The sequence below is a fragment of the Stigmatopora argus genome, chromosome 23, assembly GCF_051989625.1.
Source record: "Stigmatopora argus isolate UIUO_Sarg chromosome 23, RoL_Sarg_1.0, whole genome shotgun sequence".
Taxonomy (NCBI): Eukaryota; Metazoa; Chordata; class Actinopteri; order Syngnathiformes; family Syngnathidae; genus Stigmatopora; species Stigmatopora argus.
Window position 1 is genome coordinate 8972078 of NC_135409.1, and position 18560 is coordinate 8990637.

The window sequence follows — 18560 nt, forward strand, 5'->3', positions numbered from 1 at the left end:
ATCCGTCCGTCCGGCCGCTCGACATTAGCCGTAATCGCTCCTTCGGGGCATCCTTAATTGGTATTGACCAAGGGATGCGCCGCGGGCTAATTGGCCAGTGCGTTTAGCGCTAATGTTTTCGCTCTGGGCCACGGCTGGCTTCAATCACTTGATTTGACGAATGGGAAGAGCCCACGGGCGGCCTTTTCTACCTCATTTGCCTTGCCCCAAAACTCGGCGGCGCGCTAACCACGGTGTCGTCGCCGGTCGTCGCTTTTGAACTGGACGTGTGGCCATGCTATCTATCCCTTCCCTCCATTGCCTCCCGTCCGTCAAAGCACCGCCGTAAATCGCAGACGTCGTACGGCGGCCGGTCGGCTCCTCACGCTGGGATTAAAATGTAATATCTTGCGCATTTAAAGAGATTAGCGGCCGACGGGCCTCGCCGTCGCTCATCGTGCTCATTCACTAGCCGACTTTCTCATTTGTTAGCCATCTATTCTGTATTATATGGCCATCTTTGCACGTGGAATTTAACGATAAGGCGGCTGCACTTTTGCAAGCCAAAAATGGCAGGCATCGCACAAAGACAATTGTTTCCTATATCAAATTTGACTAAATATGTACTATATTTCTGGACGCTGATTAGATTAGATAACTTTATTCATCCCGTATTCGGGAAATTTTATTGTCACAGTAGCAAGAGGGTGAGAATACAGACACAGCCAAAGACATTTTAGACATAAATAAATAGCTAATAAATAAATAAATGATGATGGCATGCCCCAAAAATGTTATTTTGCCATTTGCCTGTGGTGCTTGGCTGGAATGCTCCAGCTAATGTTTTGACCTGCCATTGTGTTGTTGTTGTTGTTGTTGTTGTTTTTTAAACTCTTTGTTATCGAGTGCGTCCAATCCGCTCGGCGACCGGCAAGAAAGCCGCCATGACATCCGCGTGGTAAAACCTGCCATCACGTGTCCAAATATAAACGGCGCGACGCGTTTGCGCGCCCGCCAAAAACGGAGGTGAGAACGAGACGAGCGGGTGGGAGGCTGTGAAAATCTCGGAGAGCCGCGTGTTGATTGGTCGAGGGATGGCGGGTAGCTCGTCTTGGAGAATGTGTCCAATGGGGGGTGGAAGATGTGTTGAAGATGTGTTAAAAGCCGTTTCCAACGCAGATGGGCTGCGGCGGCGGCGCCGGCGTTCTCGCTCCAAAATGATTAAGACCACGACTAAATTGCACCAATTCAAGTGTGCGTGGGCCGCCTATTATTTTGCATAAACCATACTAAACGATCGTTAAAGGTAGAGTGCAAGGCGCTCTCCCAAATGACAATTGAATGGAAATAAATTGTCGTCAGTGGCAGGCAAGGAGTTAAATGACTTCAAGTCACTTTGAATGACTCGATTAAGCTGAAAAAAAAAAAGGATTCCAAACAAGCGTGCCTAGATTTGCTCTTAAATTCAATTCATTAATGAAATAAAATCTTGTCATTGGGCTTATAATAAGCAAAAATCACCTCTCCAAAGCAACCAATTAAAGAAATGAAATCTTCACTCATCTCAATCAACAAGTCCATTTTAATTAGCATAGAAACATTTATAGAGTGAAAACCTTTGGCTCGCAATTAGCCATTTATAGAAAGCAGATATGAAATGAAACAATTCTACTCAGTTCGAACATAGAAACAAAGATGAGCTGTGTTCTTAAAATGGATTTCTTCAAGTTAAAATCAAGTGGTTTTTGCAGCTTATTTGTCAACGCGACAGCTGCTTTGCGCTAAACTACCGTATTTTCTAACTCTCTTGTTGTTGTTGTCGTTGTTATTCGGACCGCCAACAGCTTGTTTAGGCTATAATTATTGCCCAAACTTATTATGTTCCATAAACAGGTGCCTATTTTGTTCCCCGTTTAAAATGTTGCTTCCTAATTTGCTTTCCATTTTGAAAAATGGCCCCCCAAAGCGCAAGTGACGCTCCTCCCGCGACTCGTAACGTTTTCTTTCCAGCCATCGGACGCGGAGCGCCGTCGCTGGCAACGTCGTTGTCGTCGTCATCCTCGCCTCTTTTCGTCTTTTACGGCTGCACGTGTGTCCCGTTGCCGCTTTTTCATAATTCATGGAATTTGGAAATAAAAGCCATAACAAGAGCATCTTTTCGGTGGCCGCGGATGAAACGCAAGAGCCGTCGTCTTTGAAATGCAAAGAGCGCCGCTATTGGCCGCCGCCGCTGCCGCCGCCGAGCAGGATGCCTTATTAATGAGCGCCGAGTGCCTTTATTATTTTATTTACCGCGGCGACATCAAACCTGCGCTAATTTGGCCGAGCCGGCAGAGGTGGCGGCCGGGGGGACCAATTTATCGACACGCTCCAGAGGAGGACGCGGCGCCCAATTGCGCCCGGCCGGTCGGCCGGCCGGGATCCCCACGCCGCTTCCCCGGGACAAAGCGCGCCAATTTGGCCTCCCTTCGCCGCTATTAAAAAGAAAGAGAAAACGGCCAATCGGGAAGCCCGTCCGAAAAGGAGGAAAGTAGCGGTGACGGAAATAAAGACGTACGAGGAAATGACAAAAGGTAAAAAAAGGCGCTTTTAAACAGCGGCATTGGTGTATTTGGAACGGGACTTTTGGTCAGGCGAGAGTCGTTGTTTTTCATTGGTTAAAGGGTGCCGGAGCTTATCCCAGGGTACCCATCCATCACTCCTACCTATAGGGGCAATTTAGCCTACCGTTAGCCTAGCGTGCGTCTTTTTGGTGACGTGGGAGGAGACCAGAATACCCGGAGAAAAGCCTCGCCAGCTCGGCGAGAGCACGTAAACTCCTCCCCCTCGCGAGCGTGGCGCTTCAGAAAATGACGGGAAGATAGAAGAAGAACGTTCTTGTATTGGTCCAAACGGAGTTTGATCTGGAAATAATCCCTCCCGTTTGTGTGTTTTCAGGCAGGACGCCGGCGACCTCGGCGGAGCCATCCAAAGGTAGGCCCTTTTTCTTCCAACTCCCCGAGTGCTCATTGGCTGCCAGGCACAGACACGTATCCACCGCCCCCGCCACTACCCGCCCGACGAAAACAAGCGTCGTCGTATCGCGCCACGGCTCGCGACATCCACATTTAGGCTTTCCAACAAAACGGCTTGGATTGAATTCCAGTCCGTCAAGTGGTTAGTCCAAAGCCTTTTTTTTCCATTTCTTTCCAAGCCATTTTCAACCTGTTTGTCCATAGAATTCTTAGCTGGCATCCGGACGTCGTCTCGCCAATTTTATATCCACGTTTTGATCATTCTGAGCGTCTTGCAAAATAAAGTACCGGTGCCGGCGCCACGAGGAAATCGGACAGTTTCGGTGAGGCGACGCGGGAATGGGAAGGCCGGCCGTGGGGGGCGGGGTCAAAGGGTAGAAGGGGAAAAAAGGAAAAAAGAGGGCAGCCCATTGGAAGGGGGAAAGAAAAGAAACAAAGACACGTGAAATGATGGAATAGTGGGGAGGAAAATAGGACGTTGTGGGCTGGGGTGGGCTGGGGGTCTTTGAAAAAAGTGAAAAATGAATCCCAAGCGTCTGCACGGGAGAAGAGCAAGTGGAGCAGGCGGAAGAAAGTGACAATGATAAAAGCACGCCGTCAAAGCCCAGGGAAAATGCATACTGTACCATTCTTGCATTTCTGACTTTGTCAAGTGACGATGGCAACACTTACTTTCATCCTTTTTTTTTTTTTTAATCGATGCTGCAAACAAGAGCGTTCACGTGTCGCAGAAACTCAAAAGTAAGGCCACTCTTGGTTTGTTATCGGTGTGTCATTGCATTGCGTGTCCGTCCGCCATACGAGGGGGGGGGGCGCTTTGCGTGTGTTTGTGCGTGCGTGACGCAGCGTAGGGCGTTTTGTGTAGAACGCGCTTTGAAGCCACACAGTTGATAATTGGCGCGAGCGGCGCGGCGCTGGATGCGCACGTGAGCACTTGTGTTGATTAGCGTATGAATAGCGCCGGCGCGCAAGTGGAAGCGATACAAACGCGCTTCGAAGGCCTCCCATTCCAGGTGTGTGTGTGTGTGTGTGTGTGTGTGTGTGTGTGTGTGTGTGTGTTTGTGTGTGCGTGTGCACGTTAAGGGACCAGGAGACACGCTTCCTGTTTACCGAGAGCATAATTACAGGGATGTGCACAATGCGGTGTCCCGGAACGCCGCGTCCCTCGTGTGACGAGCGCCGTTCTCTTTGCGAGTCCCCCACCCGAGCCCACCCCAGCCCACCCCCTCCTGGCTTATGAATATTCACGACAAGAGAAAGACAGAGAGCCGCTGGACTCGCCGCCGCTGACACTTATCGCCGTTAAAGGCTCTCTCCTGGCTTCTAATTTCTCTCTCCCCCCAGCCAAGAGGAAGAAGCTGCGTAAAAAAGAGGCCGATGGCGCCATTTCCAATTCAATATCCGCTCTGTCAAAGAGTTCAAATCGAAGAATATCGAGAAGGAAAAGTCAAGCGTGCAAAAATTGCGTTGGAAGAGAAATCTGGCAAAAGCAAATCTACTTCGAAGTAAGGAAGGAAGTAAAGACGTCCGGTTTGCGCCGCTCGTGTGCGGTCGATTTGTCGCCGGTCTTTTGGTCTCGGTCTTTTGGTCGCCCCGACCGCGACAACGGGCGACCAAAAGACCGGCGACAAAACAAGGTAAAACAACACGGTCTACGCATCAATAAAAGCCATCACTGGACATGAGCAGTTTCACTGAGCCCACGTGTGAGTGTAGAAGAGTTTGTATGTACATGCGTTGTTGTCCCTTTAAGAAGCGACGTCGTCAGTCAGGGTCTTAACAAGTTCTCTGACAAAAAACAATAAAAATCCGGGAAATTTGGAGCTTTTCTTTAGCCTAATCATTACTAGGGCAGTAAGTATGACTAAATAGTCATTGGCAGTTTGTATTTAGGGAATTGGAGCAACCATTTAAATGGTAATTATCACTTACCTTCCGGGCAACCAAAAGACCAGCGACCAAAAGACCGGCGACCAATCGACCGTGAGGCCGACGCGTCAACCACTCAGGCGCCGGCCCGCCCTGTTTATTTCATCTAACCCATCTGCCAATGAATTATGGAGAGCGCTTAATAGCGTGTAACAGCTCGCGTTGGTTGGAATAAGTGAACCCCCCACCCCCCCTTACGCTGTTACGTCTCCGCGGCCACTTTCACCGGGACGAGCCTCGCCGCGGAGGTCACGTCGCCGTGGCGACCACCTTCACCCGTCGTCACGGCGCGCACGCGGCGAAGGATCCGCTCGCAATTGTCGGGGATTTGAACCCATAGCGACGTGCTTTTTCTCCCTCCGCGAGTCCTTACGGGTCAACGCTGCCCCCGGCCCGTTAAAACGAGCGACCTTTGACCCTTAAAATGGCCTCCGAGTCCCGTAGCGTCGTCGGTGGCGCGATAAAATGAATTCTAACTTAAAAAGCCATACTCTTGTTTTGCGGAAAAAGGGGCAAACGTGTTTGTTCTGGTTTGTGCAAATGATAACAGGCCACGATAATAGAAAGTAGACGACTTTGCGCTGGCGCGTGCGATGCGACGACGGCGCCGCCGTGGCGGAATCCCCATTTTGTTGATTGTTGTTTTGAAAACGACAGCTGCAAGCGCCACAACAACATCGTGCAAAAAAATACTTTCCTTTTACTTCTGCTTTTTTTGCACTTGCACATTTTTGGGTGTAACCGTATGTGTGTTGTGGCTTTTTTTTTTTTGATACATCTTTTTTTGTGTGGGGGGGGGGGCGGCAGATGGCTGAGAGACAGGTGAGCCAATTAGCGAGTCTCACTACACGCCGCAGCGGCATCATCACGGCGGCGGAGCGCGACACGCACGCCGGCGTGCTTGCCAACGAGCAAACGCGCCATGTGCGAACGCGCCGCGTCGGCTCGTCCACGCTAAGCGCCGGGCTTGCGTGGGTTTTCCCCAGGTACTCCACTTTCCTCCCACATTCCAAAAATATGCGTGCTAGGCTAGCGGGTTGAGCACGTTCTCCATCGGCTAACCCAAGCTAGGATATTAGTTGTCCTTTGTCTCCTCGCGCCCTGTTTGTTATCATTCATCCAGTATTTTATTATTATTTGACCTCGTAGCTCCCTCGTGATGAAAACGGCACTCTTGCCGGTTAAAATTTCATCTCCTGTTTTAAATTTGCTTTAATTTTCCCATTAAAATGTAACTTAATACGGTTTTGTCCGGCTCACTGTTATTGTCGTTTGACCTCATTCCTATTTGGTCAAGTCTCTCCAATTGCTTATTTAAAAAAAAAAAAGACTGATGAAGGCAGTCCATCCAATACTTGGCAATTTTGCAAGTGACAGTACGGCCTTTTGGTTTTGTCTCTTGGCCCCCACTTTTTTGGGAATATTTATGAATGAACTATAATGGTGCTTCCTTTGACTCCCGTCGATGGATCGATTCCCTTTCGAGCGGAGGATTTGTGCTTATTAGAGTGGCTGCTGGCCTTTTTTTTTCCTTCCTTCCTTCCTTCCCTCGGCGTGGAAGCGCTCCAGCTCGCTGCTTTGCCCTTTAGCTCATTTGCATTTTTGCTATTATTCCGCCCACTGGTGAATGAATATGTATCATTTGTATTCTTTTCCTGGCAGTCACCCACTCGGGGCCTTTTCAACCCTCGAGCCGCTCCCGGACCAAAAGGGGATTTGGTTTTGCGCTCCTCGCCGCGTCCGCGTCCGCGTTTGGGGAATTTGCTGGCGGCGGCGGCTTTGTGGTGGTACCAGCGTATTTCCCGAGCGTGGAAGTTTTGGGCTCCGGACGGCGAAAAAGCTTCTTTTTTTTTTTTTAAGCTCACCTTGTAGCGGGGTGCTAAAAATGGAAGGAGCATAAAAGACGGCGGCTTTTGAGGAGCGAGTTGTCCGACCGACCGACCGCGACGGGATTTGACATTTGACTGAAGCTAGCTTTGCTTATTTCTTTCTTTTTTCTCTCTGCCCTGGTTTGAGATGCAGGCAAATCAAGCCACTCTCTTCTTTCTGCCTTCTTTGTATGCACTTGTACTTGGGACTTTCTTCCAGATGTGGACATGGATTTGATTTCAGTCTAGTCTGTAGTCTAGTGTAGTTCTTGTTTGCTTGCTCCCACTTTGGCGCGTCTGTCATCTATCTTTTCATTCCGTCAAAATGGCGGAATGTTAAAAGGTAAAAAAAACAAAACAAAACATCTGCATCCCATCTCGTTCCCGAAATGGCGACGCGGGCAACACGCAGCGTCTCTCTCGCTAGGTGTCGTTAAACAAATGTTATTGATGTTAGCGCTGGCTCATTTGGCCCGGACTCAACGTGTCGCCGGGCCGTAAAAAGGCTTTTCTCGGCCTGCTCTTCATTTGCGATCGGACACTTTTTTTTGGGCCTCCCACGTTGCGTTGATGCTTTTCATGACAGATAAGTGTTAGCCAACAAGATGAAAAGGAGCTTTTATGTTATAGCGACTGAGTGGTAGGACGATGAAAGCTTTTCTTGCGTGGGATGGATTGCGTTTGTGGCCCACTCACTCCGCTTTATCGATCTCTTTAGCTGCCCAAATACAGTGGTACCTCGTCACACGACCGCTCGTCATACAATATTCTCATCTTACGACGGAAATTTCGATCGAATAATTCGCCCGTCATGCGATCAAAATTTCGTGATGCAACCAAGCCAGGTGGCCATGGCACTGTCTTTTTTGCATATCTTTCGTGTATAACAATATCTACGAGCACGAACGAAGGTAACAAAAGATGACAACAAAATTAGAATTCAGTTTTGTGTAAAGTTACATTAAACGTATGTTGGAGTGTCTGTATAAATTAATCCAAGTTAATTTAAATTTGTTTACCATATTTGACTTCACATTTTAGCGGAGAGCCGTATGCACCTATCAAAAGAGCCACAAATGGCTCCCGAGCCATAGGTTCCCTAGCCCTGGTCTAATGGCTGAAAATGCATCGTACGCAGGGAAATGTAGCACTAAGAATAAATAGAAAACAGTACAGAGTATACGGCGTACGTGCGGGTGTTTGCCTCTTGTGCGGCGAGGGAGGGACGGCGGCCCCCGCCGATTGGCCCGGCCTTAAATGAAAATAAATGTGCGCTGCCCTGATCTCGCCGCTTTAATGAGGCAGAGGATGGGCCCGCGGGGCCGAGGGGGGCGACGGGGGCGACGGAGGGAGGCTAGGGAGGGCGCAGATTTGTTGGCGGAGTTGTCTTGCGGCGGGGTGATGAATGACGGGGACGGGCGCCGCCGGCCAATTACCATCTCTCGTCTCTCGCCGTTGCCATCCGGGTTGGGAACTCTCCCATCCCATCCCAGCGCTTCTCTCTTTGGGCTTAGAAAAGGCAAAATGCTTTTAGCCTGGCTTTTGGCTTATCCGCCCGCCCGCCCGCCTGTCGCTGGCTTCTCAGGTTACGCCTTTCAATCCACTTTATCGTTCCACTCCATTGTTTCTACTCGGTCTGCAGTAAGACCTTTTTATGGCGGTAGATGGGTTCCAAGACTGGCCGGATTGGTCTTCTGCGATGGTGGACAATTGCAACGGCGGCAGTTTGCTCATTATCGGCGGTCTCAATTGTCTCAAGATAGATAAGACACGTGGCAAATAACGGGCGCCGTCAAAGCGTCACGTCTGTCTTCCCCGTCTGCGGCGTTCTCCCCTCGCGGCCATTCCCCAAACGCCACGGCGGCGCCCCACATTTCACGGCGGATTAAAGCGGCGGCGCGCTCGTGCCCGTTAAAAGCCGCGTCACCCTTCCCGCGGTGCTCCAAATTTCCTTGGCGCCCAAGCTCCCGTTTCGGTTTTGTAGCACGCCGTCTTTTGCCGGCCGACAAACACTTTTGGGCGGAGGCGAGCGCTCTTCGCCGCTTAAATGCGACGGCCCTTGACGATTTTTCAGATTGGTGGGAGGGAATGGTCGCAATGGAGCCAGGAAAAAATACAAATAAATAAAAACACCTTTTCCAGTAGCGCAGTGTGCTGGTGATCATCGCTAATGCTAAAATGCTGATGATGGAACAAAAAAAGATGGCTTTCTAGTCCATTCCTAGTCGCACATTGACAGACGACTGCTTTTTGACCCTTTGAACCCGTGACGTACGCAGACCTTCAATGTTGGCAATTATTTAGCGTGGGAAAAGAGGCGCTTTGATGGTCGTCGGCAGTCCGGCGAAGCCCCGCCCTCCGTGCGAGCGGCCACGCGCCCGCCCGCCCGCGCGCGCGCTCTCGCCGGAGCGGACGCCGGAGACGACAAGACGCGCAAATCCAGGGGAGGAGAGGAGAGGAGAGGAGAGGAGAGGAGAGGGAGGAGGATGACAAGCGCCATCGCGCCCGATTGTCTGCTCTTCCGCGGGGAGGACGGATGCCAGTCTGCCCGTCGGCACCCACCTGAGACTCATTAAAAAAAAAAAAGAAGAAGAAGAAAATTAAAAGAGGAAAAAAAAAAAAAAAAAGCTTGAAGAGCCATCATGACTTCCGCGTACAGTCTGGACTTGATGGTGGAGAGTCGCTTGCTCATGCCTCCTGACCGAATGTGAGTTTGCACATTTTCTTTTGCTTCCATTGAAAATAAATTCAAAATAATAATAATTCTAAGCCGTCGATGTCTTTGATCCCCTCCAAGAGAAAGCTTTTCATTTCAAGCCTGTCTAAGTTGGTCCCGCCCGACGATGCATGCGACATTTGGGGGGGTGCGCGTTTTTAGTTTTTTTTTGGGGGGGGGGGTGACTTGTTTGAATTCCCTCACATGCTTCTTTAGAAAAGCACCCCCTCTCTGGCTCCGTCTCCCTTCCTCCCCCCTCCCCTCCCCATGTCCCACTTGCGTCCCCTCGGCTCAGCTGTGATGTTCGCCCGTGTGATGCGTTCAAGTGCGAACGTGTCTAGCGGAGTGCGTACACGCACGCTAACTTGTTTAACAACACACACACACACACACAAACGAGTACACACAGTCGACAGGGGAGGCCGTCACAGAACGTTCCGGAAGGCGGCGCCACAAAGGGCGTCAAGTCACCTGCAAATTGTCGTATTTGCTCACGTGAATTCCTTGGGGGGGCCTTCGACGATGATAGACGGGGGGTTGTCACCGTGAATGGCAGCCGCTGAGTTTGTCTTTTTGAGGAAAAAAGGAGTGCAAGAACATAGTTGAAAAATGTGGTCGCTACTAGCATAACTGTCATCGGGCGCACGGAAAGATGGGCTTTTCAATGGCGGCGGATTTGCAAGCGACCGCGACGCCATTCGAACCAAACTAACTTGCCCTATCAACTCAGTACGCGAAACCCTCTATTTACCGTATTTTCACAACTATTCGGCGCATGGTATTTTTAGCCGCAGTGTCAGTAACGAGTGCTGTTTCTGTATTTTAAACACACAAAGGACGCACCACTTTTTTAGACGCATATATATTATATATGGATGAACATCGAAACGCAATAGCGCTGGCTACCGGAAGTAGCCTATTTCCGGGTCCCGGTGCGCAGTGACTGCTGGGATATATAGTTCTTGCACGCTACACCCACACGCTAAAAACGCGTTTTTTAAAAGGCAACGGAAGCAAAACTGAGGTCAGTTGTACTTTATTTAGACATTTTACAACTTACTCACGTCATCATCACACACAAATCCATCAAAGTCCTCATTTTCTGTGTCCGAATGAAACAATTGCCCAAATGAGTCTTCCAAAACGCCAGAACCCGCGGTTGTAGTTCTTAAGCCTCCGGGAATGACGGCAAGCTCCGAGTTAATATATATATATATATATATATATATATATATATATATATATATATATATATATATATATATATATATATATATATATATATATATATATATATATATATATATAGTTTGCAATCTACATTTGAATGCTCCGTTGACGCCAACATCTAGCGGCAGGATTTCTTTTGTAAATACAGCCGAAATGATCATACTGGGTGTATTGAAGAACTGGGTGTATTAAGAACTCGATATCCCAGCAGTCACTGCGCAGTACTTTATCTACGGGAAATAGTAGAGTCGGGGGCTGCTTGCCGTAGTTGTCCTATCGACTGATTTATTTGATTTTATCGTGATAACAATTTTAGTATTGGTCCATATATAAAGCGCACTGGATTATAAGGCGCCCTGTCTATTTTGGAGAAAATTTTAGACTTTTATGTGCGCCTTATAGTCGTGAAAATACGGTAAGTCCTTACTATTTTTACGTTGCGTGTTGTTTCGTTTGGGCGGACTTGGCCGTTGTCGGCGTAAGTCTGCATCGACGCCAAAGTGGTTTGGAGGACAGTTTCACTTTGGTGGCTTTATCGTTGTCTCTCCTTCCTCCGTTGTTTTGACGCTGCCGCGCTGCTAATTGCTTGACTTTCTTCTTCGGTATGATGTGCTATTTTCTAACCACTTTGAGTTTTGTCTCCGTCAGAATGCCGGCATCTGAGAAGCAAATTGGTTTGTTAGCATGCGCATCGCCATGAGCTGGCCAGGGTCAGGGTCACGGTGGGCAAGCTGCCGCCGACACGTTGGGAAAATCAGCCGCGGACTCAATGTTATTTTGGGAGTGCTAGCTTAAGGTCGCTCGCGGCCGCTCCTCCGAGGCGATGCCTCGGCGGCTGAAGGACGTGGGTGGGCGTGGGCGGGGGCCCTCGGCGCCCTCTCGTATCCGCCGCCGAGAAGGCGGACAGCTCGCGGCGGATAGCGCTTAGCCCCGATGACCCCAAACGCATCTCGCTCTAGTCCTACGAGATTTGGCTCTAGCTACTGTTTGCGCTAAACTGGGCGTAGCGACGATGTCTGCGTCACTCGCGTTAGCCGCCAGGCGTTATCCGTAGACCGACTCCGACTTTAGTTGGAGAAGTTGGCCTCCATTTTGGGAGCATAACAACGACTGGTTACGGCGGCGTACTATCAAATCGCAGACCCATTTAGGCATTCTTCTGGTTTTAACAAGCATTCTCTTAAATTTGTGGACTTTGGGGTGGCCGTTGTGATTTATTCAGGACTCGTCGTGCCATGAAATCTTGGAATCGCGGACTTGAAAGGGCCGGGAAGGGTTTGACCCCCACCCGGTCGTGACCCCGTCGCCTGCAGCACGTTTGTCTTGCGCCGCACGCAGGTTAGCGGAGCGCTACTCCTACATGGAGGCTTGCGTTGAAGCGACTTAATGTTCTCACGCGCGCACAAAGGTAGTCTTTGTGAATCAAAGCGCGGGAGTAAGATATGCCCAATGCCTTTCCTTTCCTTCCCGAGACGAGTATTTATCGGGCGGCCTTGAGAGCAGCGCCGCTTTTTAGCCGACGGCCTCGCACGCGCTCGCTCTTCACGGCGCGGCCTCCGGAAAATGCACAATGAAGCCTCTCTTCTGGGCGGATCCTCTTCTTCCTCCCCGGCCGGGATCATGGATAGTCAGTCCGCCGCGGGGAGAGCTTAGCGCTGGCGTCTTCCTCTCGTTTGCCCTCCTAAATGATTCCCGCTCTCCGGCGTCGGGATCGAGATTCCGGATTAGGGCCGGCCGGGCCACAATTTGCATTTGCAATTCAATGCAATCCATACGATTTAAGGCTGAAGTCAATTCAGTGAAATACAATGAACAATGACTCCTACAAGGATTTCCAGTCTGCGGCTCCATTCTGGTTGTGATGTCATCATCGGAATTGTGCCTAGCCGCGCCACGACGTGAGCCGACTCGATAAATGATTGGTCGTTTGCGCGAAAACAAGAGATTAGAAAACCCGTGCGTAGCATGCTAGTAGATGGGGAAAAAATCTGCAGCTCCTTCGGGTTGCGCCAGTCCACAAAGGAGGACTAACGTCTCACGTTAGCCGCGAGGCATCTGGTGACAATCCCACGCGGTCTGGCCTTGACCACACCAGTCAAAAACAAACCGCTCGATACGTTAGCGGTGATAGCGTAGCTCGGCTCTCGGAGAAAGCGTTTGACTGGAAATAGAAGGCGAGCTAAGGCCAAAGTGGGGTGGCGAAAGGTCCCCCCGTAAATCCCCGTCTGGCTCCCTTTTTTTGCCACGGCTTGATCACGCTGCTTAGTATGGACGTCGGCGAGCGGCGACGTGAGCGCACATAACCCGTAAACGGCTGGCTTCCTGTCTGTCAGGTGTAACCTTGACTGCCACCGCCGGCGTGTGAATGCTAATCCGAAGCGAGGGCTCCCTACGGGATGCCGCCATCTTTTCTTTTTTGGGCTGGCTCAACGGCGCACGCCATCCAAAGGTCTCGTCGGCTTCTGTCCTAAATCTAGCCATGGATTTGACGCCGATCGTGTGTCTTTCTTGCGGTGCCAAGAAAATGAGCCTGAATTAGTTTCTTCACTTTGCCGAGCGTTCCCTTTGTCAGTCGGCGTTTTGGCCGCTCGAGGGGACGCCCGCGGGCGCGCCAAAAAAATAAAAAGGTTCGTTGGCGAGATGTGACCAGCGCTGGGATGCTGTTGACTGTGCTAGAGCAGCTCCTAGCGCGTACCTCCTCACGTCATCATTTTTGCGGCGGCCCTTTGAAACCTTCTCCCATCTCAACCCGTTTAACCCTTTCAGGAGAATATTGGTGCAACAGAGCTCATTGCGATTGCGGGCAAGTTTACCCGTTGGCAGTCGCAATTTGTTCTCCCTTTCATAGGAAACATCGGCGCAGCGGTTAAATCTTCCTCATCTGGCACTCGGATGGTTCTTTAACGTGGCCCTAGGCTTTAAAAAAAAATAATAATCCAGGATATAACATTGTGGACGTGTAAAAGTTCCCCGCGGCGTCCCTGCGGAAGCCGCCATTTCCTTCGTTTTGCTCTCATTTTGCTTTCAATCAAGCGGCGGCGAGCTAATTAGGCGTCGGCCTCACCTCCGCTGCCGCCGCCGAAGCCGCATCCCGCATCCCGTCTTGTTTTGCTCCCACATCAAAAGGCGGCTCCCGGCGGCGCGACCGCCGCCATTTAGCGCCGCCTGTTTTGTTTGCTCGTTAACTTTGTCGCTCGCCGTTTGGATCAAAGCGGCTTCGGTGGGCGAATTAGCGCGCTAGCTATTAGCGTGGCCGCCTCGCTAATGGCGTGGCGCCTCCACGGGAGGTCACGGATGGACGCTTTAACGGAGCCTCCGGCGGAAGATGCTAACGATGGCGCTTCTGCCCCTTTAGGAGCCCATTATTTTCCATTCATTCGTTGGCCGCCATCGACGGCGTCGGACGTTCAACCTATTTGCGTTTCCTCGCGTTCGAATTGGACTGGACGTCCAGCGCCGTCACCATGAGCATTTGCGGCCAATCCTTAGTTTATCCTTTGGACGTCTAACGTTGTCATTGGCAGCTGGAGAGTGAAATGTTTTGTTGTTTTTTTTTGGGGGGGGGGGGTGTCTTTTATTTCAGTAAACTTGTTTATATACAGATTTAATTTGTTGTGGAAGTTGGAACAGATGGAAACTATTGCTATTTGTTGGAAGCTAGCTAGCTGGCTAGCTAGCTCAATCCATTTGAAGCGGAAGGCCAGGCGGCCGTTGAACGAAGGAAGGAAAACGTTTGTTATTAATGGCCACGCTCCGTTCCCAGTTTGTCCAATGGACTGATTTCCAACGATGGGACGTGGAGAATGACCCGCGTCTGGTCCTTCTCCGTCGGTCTGGCGTCTCGAGAAAATCCATGCCTATTACGGCTAACAAAGCACAAAGGATGCGCGCCATCGATCGCACGCCGCTCGGTGTTAAAGCGCCCGCCGCGACACCTAACGGGGAGTCGCTTTGAGGCTTGCCGCTCGCAAGCCGAAAGGTCACTCCGGGTGCCGCCTTTTTACTCCCAACGCTTTAGAGAAAGAAGCCGGTGGCGCCTTTGCGTCACGGATGGCGAGGAAGACGGGCGCGTCCTTGTCTGCCATTTGCGCTCCCTCGTCCTCCTCCTCCTCCTCCGCTTTGCCAGCGCTTTCCCTCGACGGACGGACGGACGCCTTGGCAAATCGGCGGGCGATCTGGCGGGCCCGCCAAATCCCCCGGCGGCTTTTTGCGGCGTTTAGCGCCGACGAGGCCCGTTAAACGCCGGCTTTTGCGCGGGCCCCCGGTGGGAACGCCGGTCCAAATTCAAGATCCAGATTGAAATCAAGTCATTACGACGAGCAAAAGCGCTGCAAATTGCTTCAACTGGAAACGAGCCATCTCCGTCGCCGAAGAAGCATTTTTTTGAAATGTAAAGAAGCAGAAAATGTCTCCGTGTGCTCTTGGATTGAAGTGGAAGTCGCGCCAAAAATGACGGGGACACCCCCCGTCGTACGCGGACATATGTCCGACATGACGCCGTTGATCGTCCCGAGAATTGAAATGAAGGGACGAATAAAAAAAAGCCTTTTTTTGGGCATATGGAGCCATCTGTCGTGTGGCTAATTGCTACGCGTGACAATGTTTTTCCGAGCCATAAAGCCTAATGAAAAGCAGCGGCCCCCCTAATAGCCGCTAATGTTATGGCCCAACGTCGGCGCCTCCCCCCGTTCGTCTCCCCCGCCCATTGGACTCTTTTGGGGCAGGCCCCCAATGGGCAGAATGATGTCACAAATCAATCCAAACCCGAATCAAATAGAATTGTGGCAATTTGAACAAAATTATCCCTATTAAAATGTTTGTGGCCGAGAGATTGAAACCAAGTGAAATCTTTTTTTTCCTTTTTTTCAATTGTACAGCGCAAAGAAGGCTCACAAACACATTTTCAAACTCTTATTCCTAGACACTAAGACAGGGGTAGGGAACCTATGGCTCGGGAGCCACATGTGGCTCTTTTGATGGGTGCCTTGGGCTCTGAGCTAAAATATGGAAACCGGTGGTGAAAGAGCCGAGAGCCGAACACACCAATAGGAACGTCACGTCCGCACTTTGGCATTGATTGATTTTTTTTCATGAGTCTTCTGCAGCGATTCTCTCATTGATACTCATTGAACTCATTGATATTCATTGATTAGCAACAGCATATTGTTGTCAAAAGAATTTGGAGACTTTTGTACTTTAAAAGTGGTCAAATGACTAAAAAATGTGCACATTTTCATGTATTTTGACTTTTACATTGTGAATAACATTTGAAAATAGGAATTGTTTATGGCTCTCTCTTTCAAAAAGGTTCCCCACCCCTGCGCTAAGATATTGGAAATCCCACCGATGAACTTAAAGTATAACCTTTAGCCATTTCTAATCACCAATCAGGTCAGATTTCTGATCTGGGTGGTGGGCTTCCCAATGGCCTCGTGGACACCGTCGAAAGCGGCGAATCTGGCCGAATCCTCCCGCCGTGGCGACGACGGGCCGCGCTAGCGCTCGTTAGCGTCGTTTATGCTAAAATGCGATCGTTTAGAAAAGTCGCGTTTGGGTGCGGAGACACGTAACCTTGGCGCTCGTCACGCGTCGGCGTGTTGTCTTTGCCGCGCCCGTGTCCTCATTAGCCCGCGTCAGCTCGTTAGCGGCGCGCTAGCCGAGCGCCGGGGTGCCGGTGCGGCTTCATTAGCCGCCGTGACATTTATCTGACGCTTTCCCTTTCCGCACGTGGCGGCGCGCGTTACCGTGGCGACCGCGCGCACCCCAAAATATAATCAGCCATTATTCATCGACGCCGGCGGCGTACAGCCCAGGCTAATGAACGTCGGAGGAAAGGTGCCTCGCGGGTTGACGCCAATCGTTCGCCCCGCGGTGGCGTGCCGACGCGACCCGTTTAAGCAAAATGATGACGTTTGAGCCCAAAACATTCGACATCCCAACGCGTATGGCTAATTAATTTTTTTTCTGTCTTCTCTTCTCGCAGCAACGGCACGGCCGGAAAGATGAACGGCGCCTTGGAGCATTCGGACCAGCCCGACCCGGACGCCATCAAGATGTTCGTGGGCCAGATCCCGCGCTCCTGGTCGGAGAAGGAGCTCAAAGAGCTCTTCAAACCCTACGGCGCCGTCTACCAGATCAATATCCTGCGGGACCGCAGCCAGAACCCGCCACAGAGCAAAGGTAAATCCCGCCCCCTTTTGCCGCTTTGAACGAGGCGTCGCTCTCCGACCGACCGACAAAACGAAGCCGCTCCGAGCGTTAAAAAACGAAACGGAGGCCGCCAAACGCGGGGCGAGGAGGCGTGACGTCGACGCTTCCGCCCGACCGATTGCCTTTGGGCGCGCGTTTAATCGCGGCGAACTCCAATCGGCGTTTGCGTACTCGGAGACGAGGCCTCCCCCCATTTTGACTTTCCCCTTTGATGAACTCGTCAATTGCGCCCGCCGCCACGTTAACACGCATCCGGGCGAGAAAAGCGCGCCGCGGGACGCTCCTAATGAGACGGGGAGGGAAATGCGCCACTCCGTCGTAGGCAGAAAAAAGCCACGCTAGGAAATGGGGAAGCCGACCGTGCGTCTCGCCAATCTTCGCCAGCTCCCGTTCGGGGAGACGCGTCGACGTTATTTTTCGACGGATCCGCCGGCGTGAAAATGAGGCTAATTATTGAATTTTTCAAAAATTCATTTGTAGTCTTGCCCCGCCACCCGGGTGAGGATAAGCGGTTCATAAAATGAAGGAGTGGCCCCGTACCGCCTCTTTTTATACGGCGGCAAAAATGCGCTCCTTTTTAGGGCGAGCCGCTCGGCGAGCTAGCGGCTAAAGCGTGCAGGACGTTGACGGGAGCTCACCGTGTTGCCAAAGGCTTAATGGGACCCCTAAAGTTCTCCATTTTCCGCTCGGCTTGTGTCGGAATTGTCAGCGCGCCGCGCATTTAGCGCGCTCTGTCGCTTGAAATGAAATGTTTTGCGAGCCACGAGTGGAGAGCGGCGCCGATTTTGTCTTCCCGCTCTCCGGAGCGGCGGAAACGCCGGCTTTGACGGAGGCTCTTATTTGCGCGTTAGCCGAGCGACCCGGTCCGACGCGGACTCGGAGGGGCGGCGCGGTCGCTCGGAGGTCCCCGTCTCGCTCTGTTTACCTTCCGTCGGCGTGAGCGCCGCCTGAAAGGGATGTCGCGGGGTCGGGGCCAACCCGCTTTGCCATTTCAGTCGGTAAACACGGGGTGAGAAAAATAGTTTGACGCTTCTAGACAGCCCGTCGACTATTTGCCGCGTTTCCTTTCTGTCGGGCAATGGTAGCCCAGACGTTTTTTTAGCCGCCGTAGCAGACATTTTGTCCCCGACGCGGATGTGGAATGGCCCTTCCGAGGCGCCATCGGGTCTTCCGTTTCACCTGGTCCGGTGTCCCCAAGTCGTGTTCCCGATAAATGTCAAAAATCTCACTGATGACGTTTTCCAAATGGCGTTTTGCTGCCAAAATACAGACAGTCGCTGAGAAACTAAGTTGGATATCAGAGGGTGTGTTTTTGTGTGCGTGGGCGTTGCTGTGTGTTTATGCTGACTGCGGTGGTCCGGGGAATTGCGTGGCACCGCTGTTAGTTTAATGTGTTCGGAGTTAATAACCAGATGCAATGGCGGTGGTGGCGGAGGCGGCGGCGAGAATGTGAGAAATGGAGCAATTTGCCCCCTCCCCTAAGTATTTTTTGATTTGATTTATTTATTATTTGTTTTTTTTGCGTGCGCTCGGGTAGAAAAATTGGGATGGGAAACGCCAGAGAAAATAGGGGCGTGCGAGACAAAGAGCACCAAAGGGGTAAACACGGATCAA

At 51.2% G+C, this 18560-nt stretch overlaps 1 protein-coding gene across 9 annotated transcripts in view; it reads left to right on the forward strand.

Annotated features, from left to right (window-relative positions):
• LOC144068714 (CUGBP Elav-like family member 2) overlaps positions 1 to 18560 on the forward strand; it is a 98701-nt gene that overhangs the window by 60034 nt on the left and 20107 nt on the right. For 6 of the 9 annotated variants that reach the window (XM_077593426.1, XM_077593427.1, XM_077593432.1 and 3 more), the window contains 2 exons: positions 2917 to 2952; positions 16720 to 16916. In XM_077593426.1, the coding sequence (XP_077449552.1) occupies positions 16739 to 16916 (178 nt within the window). In that variant the 5' untranslated portion in view covers positions 2917 to 2952; positions 16720 to 16738. Of the gene's footprint in view, positions 1 to 2916; positions 2953 to 8148; positions 9498 to 13180; positions 13186 to 16719; positions 16917 to 18560 lie in introns of those variants that run through there. The other 3 variants (XM_077593430.1, XM_077593425.1, XM_077593428.1) reach the window with 3 other exon arrangements.